The sequence below is a fragment of the Amblyraja radiata genome, chromosome 7, assembly GCF_010909765.2.
Source record: "Amblyraja radiata isolate CabotCenter1 chromosome 7, sAmbRad1.1.pri, whole genome shotgun sequence".
In the NCBI taxonomy this organism is placed as follows: Eukaryota; Metazoa; Chordata; class Chondrichthyes; order Rajiformes; family Rajidae; genus Amblyraja; species Amblyraja radiata.
The window spans coordinates 23801191-23816202 of NC_045962.1; the positions used below are offsets into that span (position 1 = coordinate 23801191).

Below are 15012 nucleotides of genomic sequence, written 5' to 3' on the forward strand. Positions count from 1 at the left end.
ATGATGGTTGTTGGGAAGAAGCTTCACTTGAACCTGGATGTTACAATTTCCAGGCTCCTACAACTTCTTCCCAATGGCAGGAATGAAATAGAATGTGGCCAGGGTGGTATGGGTCTCTGATGAAACTGGCTGCCTTTTTGAGGCAGTAACTCCTGTAAATCCCTTTGATGTTGGGGAGGTCAGTACCCGTGATGGACTGGGCAATGTGCACCATTTTTTGCAATCTTCTTCGTTCCTGGGTATGATGCAACCAGTCAATATGCTCTCTACTCTGCACCAGTAGAAGGTCAAGAGAGTATTTATCGACATACCAAATCTCCTCAACCTTCTAAAGAATTAGAGGCATTGATGGCCTTTCTTTATTATTGCATCAATGTGCTGGATCTTCAGAGATATGCACGCCCAGGAACACAAATGTACATTTAGCATTGGACGATTGGACATTCATATCTTACATATTTGAAAACACTTCTTTATGATTACAAAGAACAGATGTCGTTGCTAAAGATAAGTGGAAGGAGAAAGAAATGGAGCAATGTCTGTCCATTGTATCATCTGGAGTGTATCATCTATTGATCAAAATTAAAGGGGGAAAGCATTTTGGGGTAATTTTGTGGCCTATAAGTAAATCAGGAGGCAAATTGACAACACATTTAAGAAACATTACTAAGATTCCAGATTTCTGATCATTGAGATCTTTTTGCACCTTTAATATAAGTGGAAACTTTCACCATACCGAGAATTTGGAAATTAGCTAGAGATATGAGAATGGTAGTGAATGTAATTGATGCCACCAGCCACTGGAGTTCTGACACAATTAAAATAACCCTGTCTTTTTACACACACACACACACACATCCCTGATTGTTTTAGATCTGATAATGAAAAATAATTTTCATTATATAGTATTCTTTGTGAAAGTTTTGTGAAAAAGTTTTTAATTTGATCCCATACATTTTTCAGCTGTTCCAGATCCACCAGAAAATGTCAGATGGAGAGATCCAAGCGCCAGTGGAATCTTCCTTACATGGGACCCACCAAAATATGATGGAGGTTCAAAAATTAAAGGCTACTTATTAGAGAAATGTCAACGTGGTGGTGAAAAGTGGGAGCGATGTGGAGAACCAGTTAATGAATTGAAGTAAGATTATATGTCTAATTTTCTTATGTTTACTATGTTTTAATTAATGCAAAATAAACACTAATGCTGCATTTATGTTGAATAGGACGGAAGTGATCGGCCTCACAGAAGGTCAATGGTACTCATACCGGGTTAAAGCTTTGAATAAACAAGGTGCCAGCAGACCTAGTATACCTACAGATGATATACTAGCTATTGATCCAAAAGGTACATAGTTACTAACAAATATAAAACTAATGTTTCCAAATCACCGTTTTACTAAAGCCAGTCCTTTAATAATACATTCCAATCCTTTTAATAAATGTAGACAGATTTATATCATAAATGTTAACATTGTAATAAATTAAGTCACTATTGCAAGTTATTTTATTCATGAAGAAATATTTTGGTAAAGAATATAATTCAAGGTTACCTAAATTAGTGATGCTATATCTGAGTATTATTGATAATTTTTTGTTCGATGCAACAGTTATGGGTTGTGTAATTAGCACACTTTACTGATGCTTCTAATTTGCAATTAATTGATATTCATGATTCATATATTAATGTCAAATATGTCTCCACAAATGGAGATGGCAAAACTAAACGACCTACAGTTTTCTTTTTTTAAATGGATCAATTCTTACCAAATTAGTAATGTCTTCTTTGTTTATTACAGCGAGTCCAGAGATTCATCTTGACGTTAAGTTGCTTGCTGGCATTACTGTGAAGGCTGGCACAAAGATTGAGCTCCCAGCTGTTATCTCTGGTAAACCTGATCCTAGAATTACTTGGACAAAGGCTGAACACCTTCTGAAGCCCGACAACAGAATAGTTATTGACACCAAATCTGATCGTTCCATTGTAACAATCTCAGATACCATGAGATCTGATAGTGGTACCTATATTATTGAAGCAGTAAACACTAGTGGCCGTGCTACTGCAGTTGTGGAAGTGAACATTCTAGGTAATTTAATTATTCAATCATTATTTACAATCAGATCTATAATTTGCCTATGGGAAAAATATCTACATATTTTAACATTTTGTGTTTACAGACAAGCCTGGTCAACCAGCTGCATTTGATATCACTGATATTACAAATGAATCCTGTAACTTGACATGGAATCCACCCAGAGATGATGGTGGTTCACGCATTACAAATTACATTATGGAATATAAAGTTGGAACCAGTGAGCTATGGAACAAACTTTCTTCCACTATCAAAGAAACTAAATTCAAGGCAACAAATCTTAAACCACTAAAAGAATATACATTCAGAGTTTTGGCTGAAAACATGTATGGTATTGGAGAGCCAGCTCAGCATGCTCCAATAATAGCGAAGTATGCTTTTGGTAAGGAAAATACAGTACAATTATGTAAATTATAATTGAGACATTTGTTCTGTTTTTACATATTTCACACTTAAATGTTTTTAAAACCCATGGATATATGATTGTACATTAGATCCACCTGGTGCTCCAACAAATTTAAAAGGTTCAGATATTACTAAAGATTCACTGATGCTGTCGTGGTATGAACCTGAAGAAGATGGTGGTAGCCCAATCACTGGATACTTTATTGAAAAATATGATGTCAACAATGATAAATGGCAAAGATGCAACAAGATACCTATCAAAGACACTAGTTTCAGGTATTTATGATGCATGAACCTAATTTTCAAAAACTCTGAAGCCGTGATAACATGATAGTTTTACTTATTCTTTGAGGACTAATTGATCTTCCAAAACTTACCTCCTGGCTCAACAAAACAAAGCTCTATTCCTTTTCTGTTTTTTGGGGCCATAAGAAACTAATGAAATTAATTTTGCTTACACGCCTATATGGCCTCTCTCCTGCCTGGCTCGATGGCAACACCATTGTTATAATCCCATTCGGGAGATCAACTAAAATTTGAGTCAGACTGCCTCTATGAAGAAGAAGGCTGCTACCTCGTCCTTGTTTTGCCTTCCCTTGCTCAAAACAATAGGTTAACAGAAGGTACTAAGAATCCATCAATACAGTAGCAGGATCAAAATGTGGCTGTAAATGCGCTCATGTTAATTAATCCATTGTTGGGTTTTTATCTGCAAGTATCATGTAAACCTGACAGGAGTCTATTACTAAAATGAAAGAGCAATTGGAAAATAATACAGGCATTTCCCATATTACATAAGGGTTCAATTTCTGAGAACTGTCTGCAAATCTATTTTTTCATATGTCAGTAATGTTTGTTTGTTATAACTGTTCATTATTATTTTGCCCAACATGCATTTGCTATAATTCTTCATTTAAACACATTTCTTCTATATTCATCCCCTTAATTAAACTCATGGAACATATTCAGTTTTTAATAAATACCACAAAACTTTCCTCTTAGATCTCTGTTAAAACTCCTCCATCTCGCCTTAAACCTATGACTTGTTTTTAACAATCTGTAAATGATTCTATCTACCTTATCTAGGCCTTTGATTTGATTCCATGCAAAAATTGTTATAGAAATTTAAAGCATTTCAGATTGAGGATAATATACTTGCATGGCTGGAGGGTTGATTAAGCAACAAGAAAGCAATAGCGATAAATGTGTTACTTTCACTTCCTTCGGCTGTAACTAGCAGCATGTGGCAAAGAACATGTGGCTGGGATCATAGCTGTTCACCATCTGTATTACTAAATTCAGTAAGGGAATTACATGTAGTCTGTTGATAATGTAAGGCTGGGTGATTGTATGAGTTATGAGGAGGATGCAGAGTTTTCAAGGTTCATAGATAAGATAAGAAAATGAGTAAGACATGATAGAAGGTCCTTTTCAGATTAGTAGTTTTGACTAGTTGGGTAATAATGCTTGGGCATTAACTATTCCCATAACACATCAACAGTTAGTCTCGGGATCAAATTGATTTGTGAGCTAATACAAAGATATAGCAGTAAGATGAACAGGAAACTATTGATGTTTGAAATGTCCCATGTGTATATATGGAGGTATTACATATCTTATTTGTAGCTAAATATATGAATGGTGACTTCTGATTGGTTAGTTTTGTATGGGAGGAAAGAAAAAATACAAAATGGCAAAATAGAATGAATCAGTCTATTTTTGTCCATGGTAGAATGTGATGGTTGATAGCTGCAAATAGTTAACTAGACATCACGTGCATAAGTTGTTTCAGTTATTTCAGATGTAAAACAATAGCTAAATTAATTGCAAACAAATGATCATGTACCTAAACATATTTTTTCACCACAGATTAAAGGGACTTACACCAAAGAAGAAGTACAAATTCCGTGTTCTGGCAGAGAATCTAGCTGGTCCTGGAGAACCTAGCTTAGAAACAGACCCAATCTTGGTGAAGGATCCTATTGGTATGTGTACAGTTATGCTAACCAATGAAATGTCATACCTTTTAATGTGCTATGCTGAAATATTGCTCGACTCTGCATGACTATAAGAATATTATATATAGTCAGCAACTATATTTGAAAAATCTAACACTACAATTTTTGAAGCATATCTTGCTGTTTTCAAGGCAACATGTATGCTGCACAATATATGATGGAATTGACTATATTATTACATAGGATTTGCTCATTTATTATCACAAATTAATTTATAGACCCACCATGGCCTCCTGGAAAGCCTAATATTAAAGATGTCATGAAGACATCCGCTTTCTTAAATTGGAATAAACCAGAGCATGATGGAGGGGCAAAGATTGAATCTTACATTGTTGAATTGCTGAAGAGTGGAACAGAAGACTGGGTCAGAGTAGCCGAAGGTATTGCCATGACTGAGTACTTCCTGAAAGGACTTATGGAGAAACAAGAATATTCATTCCGTATACGAGCTGTTAATAAAGCTGGCGAAAGTGACCCAAGTGAACCCAGCGATCCTGTGTTGTGCAAAGAGAGATTGAGTAAGTTACACTCATCTTATATACCATTTCTATGACAGTTAATATCAAAAGTCATGCAGTTTTAATGATAAGCAATGTCTTCTTCTCTACAGACCCTCCTTCACCTCCACGTTGGCTTGAAGTTGTTAACATCACTAAGAATACTGCTGATCTCAAATGGACACCGCCAGAAAAAGACGGTGGCTCTCCCATCACAAATTATATTGTGGAAAAAAGAGATGTAAGACGAAAAGGCTGGCAAACTGTTGATACAACAATAAAAGACATCAAATCCACAGTTACGCCTCTTTCGGAAGGTTCACTATATGTATTCCGGGTTGCTGCTGAAAATGCAGTTGGTCAGAGTGAATACTGCGAATTGGAAGACTCAGTTCTTGCAAAAGATACCTTCAGTAAGCTTGTTTGTAATGTTTCTAGTGAATAATGTTCCTTGTGAATAATTAATGACATCTTTTGATTAATTTATCTCACCATGTATTAATGTTTCTTTCTAGCAACACCTGGGCCGCCTTATGCCCTTACAGTCCTTGATGTAACCAAAAGACATGTTGAACTGAAATGGGAGGCTCCCAAAAATGATGGTGGAAGGCCAATCCTGAGGTTATTTTAGTTATTTTTCTATATGATACATCTTTTCACCAAGACAGTAAATGTTTCTTTTGCATTAATTGAGTCTCTTTCCTTCTGAATATATTTACTACTTAAATGTTACTAAATCATTCCATAGGTACGTAATTGAAAAGAAAGAGAAATTAGGGACTCGCTGGGTTAAAGCTGGCAAGACTGCTGGACCAGAATGTAATTATAGAGTCACTGATGTAATTGAGGGCACTGAAGTACAATTCCAAGTCCGTGCTGAAAATGAAGCTGGCTGTGGCCATCCAAGTGAACCTACTGATTTGCTATCTATTGAAGATCCGACTAGTGAGTATAAATTGATATGAAACGTGTCATTACAGAAATGTGCTTGAAATTTTGGACATAAGCAGATAATATTGTAATGTTATTTGTGTCTAGGTCCACCATCTCCTCCTCTTGAGTTACACGTGACTGATGCAAACAGAGAGCAAATTTCTATTGAATGGAAACCTCCAGACAAAAATGGTGGTTGTCCTATTATTGGCTATCATGTTGAAATTTGTGAAGCAGGAACAGAGAAGTGGATGCGAATTAATTCTCGGCCAGTAAAAGAATTAAAATATAAAGCAGAAGAAGGCATAATTCCTGATAAAGAATATATCCTGAGAGTTAAGGCTGTTAATGCCATTGGAACAAGTGATCCGTCGGAAATTTCGGAAAATGTTACGGCTAAGGATTCAGACTGTAAGAACAATCTTTTGAAATATTTCCTATCCCATTCAAAAACTATCTTCTTACTCTGTTAAAAACATTATCTATTTTAAATGTTGTTTAAAAATTTGTTTTTTTATAGGTAATCCAAGTATTGAAGTGCAGAGCAAAGACATAACTGTTGTGGAGGGCGAGAAGTTGAATATCCCTGTGCCGTTTAGAGCTGTGCCTATGCCAACTATTTCTTGGTTTAAGAATGGAAAGGAGCTCAAAATGGATGACAGAGTGACCAAGCAGAGTGATTATACACAGGCATCCATTGAAATTGCTAACTGTGTTCATGCTGACGCGGGTGTCTACACAATTACATTGGAAAATAAACTTGGTTCAACAACAGGCACCATTAACGTTAAAGTCATAGGTAATAATTTGAAATGAAATGTAGCAAGATTTTCTTAATTATTTTCTTGCCTGAAACACTGTTTCTGAATAAATCAAATGGTATCCTTTGACCATATAATCTTCTTTCTTTACATTAAGGATTGCCTGGTCTGTGTAAAGATATAAAAGCAAGTGACATCACCAAGAGTTCTTGCAAGATAAGCTGGGATCCTCCAGACTTTGATGGTGGCAGTCCAATTTTACATTATGTTCTACAACGTCGGGAGGCTGGAAGAAGAACTTTCACACCAGTAATGTCAGGTGAAAATAAACTGGCCTGGCAAGTAAAGGATCTTATTCCAAATAGTGAATACCACTTCCGTGTAAAAGCTGTGAATAAGATTGGTGGTGGTGAATTTACTGAGATTCGCAACCCAGTTATTGCAGAAGATCAGAAGCGTAAGTATTTCAGAAAATAATAATGGCTAATGATATTGCCTTCCAAGCTTTTAATTATCAGAACTTTTTAAGTATTGTTAAAACTTATGTTTGTAAATTTCCTTCAGAACGCCCTGACCCACCAGTTGATCTTGAGGTGAATGATCCATCATCAAAATCAGCAACACTCACATGGAAACCACCGCTTTTTGATGGTGGTTGTAAAATCATGGGTTATATCATAGAAAAGATTGCAAAAGGAAGTGACAAATGGGAGAGATGCAATGAGTATTTGGTTCCTGTTCTGTCCTATACTGTAAAGAATCTTGAGGAGGGAAATGAATACCAGTTTCGTGCACGTGCTGAAAATATTGCTGGAATTAGTGATCCTTCAAGAATAACTCTACCAGTCAAAGCCTTGGACCCCATTGGTGAGTGACTTTTGCAAAACTCAGAAAAATCATTCATTCAAGTCATTTTGATGCCTTCATATCTATACATTTCTAAGTGATGAAACAAACAATTTGAAGGTAAAATTAGATTAAAAATGGTTTTATTAATAGTTATTTCTTTTTCTGTATAGACCCACCAAAGGTGAGCTTTGTCAGAAATATTTCATCTGGATTGAATGTAAGAAAAGGTGATGAGATCGATCTCCTAGCTCGTATTTCCGGTTCTCCTTACCCAACTATAACATGGCTTCGTAATGATGAAGTGATTAGACCTGAGGAAATCAAGAAAAGAGTGGCAAAATTAATTTTACCATCTAAGAAGAAGGAGGTTGTAGAGGAAGAGCCTTTCTCTCTCAGTCTACCAGAACGGTTAACTCTTGACAACAGCCATGCAGGAGAGTCTGAAATCATGGTGCGGGATTCCATCAGAAAAGACCATGGAAAATATACTATCAAAGTAGAAAATGCTCATGGTGTTGCTCATGCAAGTTGTGAAGTGATTGTCTTAGGTGAGATGTTACCTAAATTCTTTCATTGATATTCTGACATTTTGCGAAGAAATTGCTAAAGAAATGTAAATATTTAGAGCATAGTTTAAGCATTTTGTATTTGGCATTCCAGACACACCTGGACCACCTATCAATTTCATATTTGAGGAAGTCAGAAATGATTCTGTCATCTGTAAATGGGATCCTCCGTTGGACAATGGCGGTAGTGAAATCCTTAACTATATCTTGGAGAAGAAAGATAATTCCAAAGTTGGAATTGGCTGGATTACTATAACAACAACTCTTAGACATTGCAAATATCATGTGACAAAACTTATTGAAGGAAAAGAATATATTTTCCGTGTAGCAGCAGAAAATAAATTTGGTCCTGGACCATCATGTGTTTCAAAACCACTTGTTGCTAAAAATCCATTTGGTAAGCTTTCACTTCTGTTTCTCAAAACCATAATTTAAGAACAATTGTATCCATCATTATATTGCAGAATATAATACAATGTAATACATTGTAATTACAACTCAGTAATACAATGTATTTTCTATTTTTTTCTTTTTGTTATTATTTGGCAATGGTTTATTGTTATCAGTATTGCTATTTACTTATCCTCATTATTCCTTTTTTTTAGATCCTCCTGAAGCACCCGATAAACCAGAAGTGGAGGATACCACTAGTAATAGTATGGTTGTTACATGGAAGGAACCAAAGGACAATGGTAGCCCAATCTTAGGCTACTGGATTGAAAGAAAAGAAATTAGCAGCACACACTGGACTCGAGTTAATAAAGACTTACTAAATGCCCTAAAGGTTACAGCTGAAGGTCTTATGGAGGATTTAAATTACCTATTCAGAGTTTGTGCAGAAAATGCAGCTGGTCCTGGTAAATTCAGTCCACCGTCAGATCCCAAAAGAGCACAGGACCCAGTTTGTAAGTATTAACTTAACAAACTTGAAAATCATTTAAAAAAAAATATCAGGCTGTTATTCATTTATTTTCTTTCTTTCTTTCTTGTTTAAGTGCCACCTGGGCCACCAATACCAAGTATCGTGGATACATCAGCAACATCAATAGAAATAAAGTGGGACCCCCCCATCTACAATGGTGGAGGGGATATTATTGGTTATCATGTTGACAAGCAACTTATGGGATCAAGGGAATGGTCTCGCTGCACGGATAGATTAGTTAAAGATCTGAAGTTCACAGTTTTGGGAGTTAGAGAAGATGCAGATTATATGGTACGTGTGGCGGCAGTCAATAATGCTGGAGAAGGAGCTCCGGGTCAGACTGAAGTTGTAACCGTAAAGGAGCCACAAGGTATTACGAATCTTGCAACTACTTAGATTTATGATTTTCAGTATTTTTACTGTTCCTATTTACAAAAGTACTTTTTTTGTTTTCCAGTACCTCCAACGATAGAATTTGATGTAAGTGTAAGAAATGGTGTTCTAAAACAGGCTGGAGAAGTCCTTAGACTTCCTGCAATCGTAACAGGTCGACCAACTCCAGAAATTAAATGGAACAAGGAAGAAGGAGGACCATTTGATGAAAAACTTGCTGTGATTGAAACAGTTGGTACAACGACAGAATTAATTGTACATAATTCACAAAGAAGTGATTTTGGTAGATACATAGTTACTGCAACAAACAAGAGTGGTAGCAAAGCTGCATGGACTCGAGTGGATATTGTAGGTAAGGCTCATAGTAAAGAGACAAAAGTAAAAAAAGGTTGGTGTTTTATATTATAATCTTATATCTCACTGGTTTGTGCTTCCTTTTCTTCCAGACGTTCCTGGGCCTATCTTGGATCTAAAACCTGTAGTTGTTACAAGAAAGATGATATTACTTAACTGGTCGGAACCTATAGATGATGGTGGTAGTGATATAATTGGCTATGTTGTTGAAAGAAAGGATGCTAAAATGCATTCCTGGAGGCAACCTATTGAAACAGAAAAATCCAAATGTGATATTGTCGGTCTTCTTGAAGGACAGGAATATATGTTCCGAATTTGTGCTAAAAATAAATATGGTTGTGGTCCCACTGACATACTTGGACCAATAGCTGCAGTTGATCCTCTAGGTGAGAGAAATAAAAAGAAAGACTATTAAATAATTTCTGGACATTCTGTTACATGTTTGAATTAAACATACTCTTTAATTATAGGTCCACCAACATCACCTGAGACGTTTAGGTATGCTGATAGAACAAAGTCAACCGTTACACTCACCTGGAAACCTCCAAGAACGGATGGTGGTCGTCCTGTTTTAGGGTACTTTGTTGAAAAGAAAAGACACGATCAGCCTGAATTTGAGAAAGCTAACAAACAGATTTGTCGAGACACAACTTTTACGGTGGATGATCTTGAGGACTTAAACATGTATGACTTCCGTGTCAGAGCTGTTAATGAAATTGGACCAAGTGAACCATCAATTACTCTCAATGTAATAGTGCAAGATGATGAAGGTAACTGCATTCAATTATTATTTTCAGTGCTATTAACCTATTTAAAAAATATCATGTCAAAAATCATTTTTTCAACTTTGATCAATATTTTTGTTCTTTCATTCATTTATTTTCCTAATAGTGCCTCCAATAGTAAGACTGCTATTAAGAATGAAGAAAGACGTAATAGCTGTTAAAGTTGGAGAATCAGTTGAAATTCCCGCTGAGGTGGAAGGTCTCCCTTTTCCCAAAATTGAATGGAGCAAAGGAGAGACTCTTGTGGAAAAATCAACTGACCGACAGAAGATAGATATTGAAGTAGTGTCAAGAACAAACGCATTAACGAAGTTTAGTATTCCTACAACCATCAGAAAAGATACAGATACTTACACCATTACTGCTTCAAACCGCCTGGGAACAGCATCTCAGACTGTTAACATAAATATTCTAGGTGAGGAAACACAGCACAAGAAAATGTTTCAAAATTTATACAAAAATGTGTCCAAATTAATGATGGTGTTAAAGTGTTATTTTGTTTTCCTTTTTCTTAACCATAGATAAACCTTTACCTCCAAGGAACCTTAAAGTCTCTGATATTAAAGCTGAATCCTGTTATCTAACTTGGGATGCACCTGAGGACAATGGTGGGAGTGAAATAACTAACTACATTGTTGACAAGCGTGATGCTAGCACAAAGAAATCTGAATGGGAGGAGATCACAAAATACATTATTGAAAGACGATATGGGGTAATGTTCTTTTTCATATTACTGTATTAGATTTATATATTTAACTACATCTAACAATAATCTAGCAAATGTTATATATATATATATAATCAAAGTTTTATCTATTTTAGGTATGGAAACTGATAACTGATGGAGAATATCAGTTTAGAATCAGAGCAGAGAACAAATATGGAATTAGTGATGGCTGCATGTCTGAAAAAGTGACAATCAAGGATCCATATGGCCTCCCAGGACCACCAAGTAAACCAAATGTGTCTGATGTTACAAGGTCTTCTATGCTTGTATCTTGGAAATCGCCTCTAGACAATGGGGGTGCTCCAATCACTGGTTATTATATCGAGAAGCGAGAAGTAGATGGTGTGTATTGGTCACGTGTCAATAGAGCTCCTCTGACACAGCCAGCTGTGAAAGGCCTAGATTACACTGTCCTCCGCTTATTAGAAGGCGTTGAATATCAGTTCCGAGTGATGGCTGTAAATGCTGCTGGAACTGGACCTCCAAGTGAACCTTCCGATCCAGTTTTGGCATCCGATCCTAAGTGTAAGTATTAATAAATCTATGTTTATCAGTTATGCATTTCTAATTCTGAGATTTAAAAAAAAATAATAATAAATAACTAATTATAAGAACTGAGTGGAGGGGGTAATGAGTGAACACATTCCTGTCCTCAATAATGTAGCTGCTCTAGAGATGGTCAACATCTTCGGGTTCCTAAGCGTCCATGTCACCAGCAAACTGACTAGGTCTTTTCACACTAATGTGGCGATGAGGAAAACACATCAGCATATTTACTTTCATAGGCATAAGGATTCTCTTGAACTTCTACAGATGCACCATGGAAAGTATTCTGAGGGGGTGCAATCCATCCTGCTCTGGCAACTGCTCTGCTCTTGACCACTTGAACCTGCAGAGAATGGTGAACACAGTCCAGTCCATCACATGTTCATTGTTTCCTTACATAATTAGTCCATCTTCAAAATCGTTGCATCAGGAAGGCTGGAAGTATTGTGAAGGATGCCTGCCACCCTGTCCATTTCCTTTTCACTCCTACCTTCTGGGGGGAAATATATCTGCTTTAAAGCCTCGTCATCCAGACTTCAAAACAGTTTCTTCCCCGCTACTATCAGGCAGCTGAACCAATCATCTCTCTCACCCCCATTTCCAGGGGTGCTGCTTTGTACTCTTACATTTACTTCTACCTCATTCATTCTACTTTGGTACATTATTCGGCTTGACTTCAGATCGCACTACAATCTTTCCATCATTCTCCTGCAATGCATTTTTTGTGGTATTTATTGTTGTCTCTATCATTATCCTTAGCTTCATGTGAACAAGGAATTTCATTACACCCTGATGTATAGGACAAAAAACTAATCCGAATCTGGAACTTTTACTAAAATCAGAATTGCCTTAAATAATCCACATACACTCATAAATTAAAGGCTGATATTTTAATTATCAAATAATATGTACCATAATGTAAATTATTTTATTTTATTGCTCTTATTTAAGCTATCAAATTGTTTTCATTCACACTACCAAAAAATGGACATTGGCATATGCATTACATGTTCTGTTTCTCCCCCAAAGATCCTCCAGGTGCTCCCTCCTGTCCTGAAGTCACTGACAAAACTAAAAATACTATAAAGCTTGCATGGAAATCCCCAGAAAAGGATGGTCACAGCCCAATCCAAGGTTATATTGTCGAGATGCAGGAAGAAGGTTCACCTGATTGGAAAAGAGCATCAGAGCCAGATAAATTAATTCCTAAATGTGAATATGAAGTGCCCAATTTACAAGCACTCAAGAAATACAGGTTCCGGATTAAAGCTGTTAATGCTGTAGGAGAATCTGAACCAGGTTTATCCACTTCAGAAATAATTATGAAGGAAACACTAGGTAAGCACTTTTAGATTCTTACGACTGTTCAAATGTACATTTTGTTGGACATCCCAACATATTTTTCTTTGTGATTTGCAGAGGAACCCGATGTCACATTGGATGTTGGTGCACAAGACTTCCTTAGTTGTCTTGCAGGAAAGCCTCTGAGAATCCCAGCTATTGTAACAGGCCGTCCTTTTCCAAAGATCAGTTGGGAATTTGAAGGACCAACTAAAACAGTTATCAAGGTAAAAATATTTGAATTATATGTAAGTGCAATCACTTAGGTTTCCTGAATAGACTGGGAGACATCTAATTTCTGTATCCTTTGGATATATGAGGGGTGTGCTCCAGGATATTATGATAGGGAAATAACAAAAGGTAATGTATTGCTCCAATTATTTAAATGTATCCAAAGGTTAATTTTCCTCCTTATGGAATCTTCAGAATGTAACACATTCCAAAACAAAAATAAATATCAATCTGATCACCCTGTATCATTTCATCCAAATATGTAATGGTAGGAATTGATTAGAAGTCAAAAGTAATTATATTAACATGTCTTCAACATATTAGATCAAATTTTCAAAGCTTAATTCTAGAATCGGTTACAGCTCAAAGCATAAATGTTGTTTTCTGTAGTTTGTACTACATAATCACCAATTGTTCAACATTTGGAAGACTAATTAATTAGGGCCCCCAGCTGGCATTCTGGTAGAAAGAAACCTCACAAATGTTCACTTGCCACAAATAGAACAATCCCAATTGGTTCTCATACAATAAGATGCACACTCAGTAAAATCATCTTACTCTCAGCAGATCATTGTCTTCTGGGATTAATGTCATGGTGGATTATTTAAGGATACTTTATCTGAGGGTGGGAAAAATATTAGTCTTAAATTAGCAATCTACCAATAAAAGGTGTATTTTAATGAAACTGTGACCTGTTTTCCCCCAAAGTATGTTAACAAAAGTGCTTCAATTCTGTTTAAACAGATTGGAAATGTTGACTTGCTAACCAGCTCAGGTCAATTTTTGCTCGATTTTGTTAGGTTTGGATGCCAAACTAAATTCGACATTCGGCCTCATTGAAATAGATGAGGTGATTCTGTGCCATTGTGGTATTTTAATGCACCAGGCCTCTCATGAAATCCAGATAGCGCCAATGATGAGTTAGCTCAAAGAAATTGGTAAAGGGAGTGCAGGTGAACGTGTGTGGGAAAATCTGGATATGTGATAATCAGCAGTAATTATGTGAAGCACTTCACAAAAAAATTAGAACTTAATATTTTCTGAGAAAGTTTTTTTTTTAATTGGCTCTGCACTGCCTTTATGGAACACTATTTGGGCTATTCAGCACTTGATAAAGCTGAATTGTGCCAGAACCCAATCAGCAAAGTAAAGCAGGCTTTTTTCCTATTTTTGGAAGCCAGGGCATTGACTCATTTAGAATCCTACATGAATATAATATCACAAGATTCTTAGCTATCAGAATCACAGCTGATTGGCTCCCGTCCATTTTCACCTCATTGATACTCAGTTATTGAGCACATAGCATTCAGTAATAAAATGCGTTTTTCACTCATTGACCACAAAGAGAAATGTAGTTTGTTAAAGAGTTGCACAGCACAGGAACTGGTACTTTGGTTCACCACATCCGTGCTGACCTTTTTGCCCACATACACTAATTTCATTTGTCCACATAAGGTTCATAATCCTTTTATGCCTTGGTTGTTTAAGTTCCTGTCTAAGTATCTCTTAAACTGTGATTGTATCTGAATCCACTGCAGTTGTAACTTCAGTAAGATTAGCATAACCTAGAACAAAATTCTGAAAAGATAAT

The 15012-nt window shown here is 36.2% G+C and overlaps 1 protein-coding gene across 6 annotated transcripts in view; it reads left to right on the top strand.

Moving 5' to 3' along the window:
* ttn (titin) overlaps positions 1–15012 on the top strand; it is a 324330-nt gene that overhangs the window by 231999 nt on the left and 77319 nt on the right. For all 6 annotated transcript variants that reach the window (XM_033023845.1, XM_033023846.1, XM_033023847.1 and 3 more), the window contains 26 exons: positions 964–1141; positions 1227–1348; positions 1800–2087; positions 2179–2475; positions 2588–2774; positions 4368–4483; positions 4735–5034; positions 5127–5426; positions 5529–5634; positions 5762–5958; positions 6052–6357; positions 6467–6745; positions 6865–7164; positions 7272–7574; positions 7727–8104; positions 8217–8519; positions 8728–9027; positions 9118–9414; positions 9502–9789; positions 9884–10177; positions 10262–10561; positions 10683–10991; positions 11098–11288; positions 11399–11828; positions 12879–13187; positions 13269–13417. In XM_033023845.1, coding sequence (XP_032879736.1) covers positions 964–1141; positions 1227–1348; positions 1800–2087; positions 2179–2475; positions 2588–2774; positions 4368–4483; positions 4735–5034; positions 5127–5426; positions 5529–5634; positions 5762–5958; positions 6052–6357; positions 6467–6745; positions 6865–7164; positions 7272–7574; positions 7727–8104; positions 8217–8519; positions 8728–9027; positions 9118–9414; positions 9502–9789; positions 9884–10177; positions 10262–10561; positions 10683–10991; positions 11098–11288; positions 11399–11828; positions 12879–13187; positions 13269–13417 — 6827 coding nt within the window. The remainder of the gene's footprint in view (positions 1–963; positions 1142–1226; positions 1349–1799; positions 2088–2178; positions 2476–2587; positions 2775–4367; positions 4484–4734; positions 5035–5126; positions 5427–5528; positions 5635–5761; positions 5959–6051; positions 6358–6466; positions 6746–6864; positions 7165–7271; positions 7575–7726; positions 8105–8216; positions 8520–8727; positions 9028–9117; positions 9415–9501; positions 9790–9883; positions 10178–10261; positions 10562–10682; positions 10992–11097; positions 11289–11398; positions 11829–12878; positions 13188–13268; positions 13418–15012) is intronic.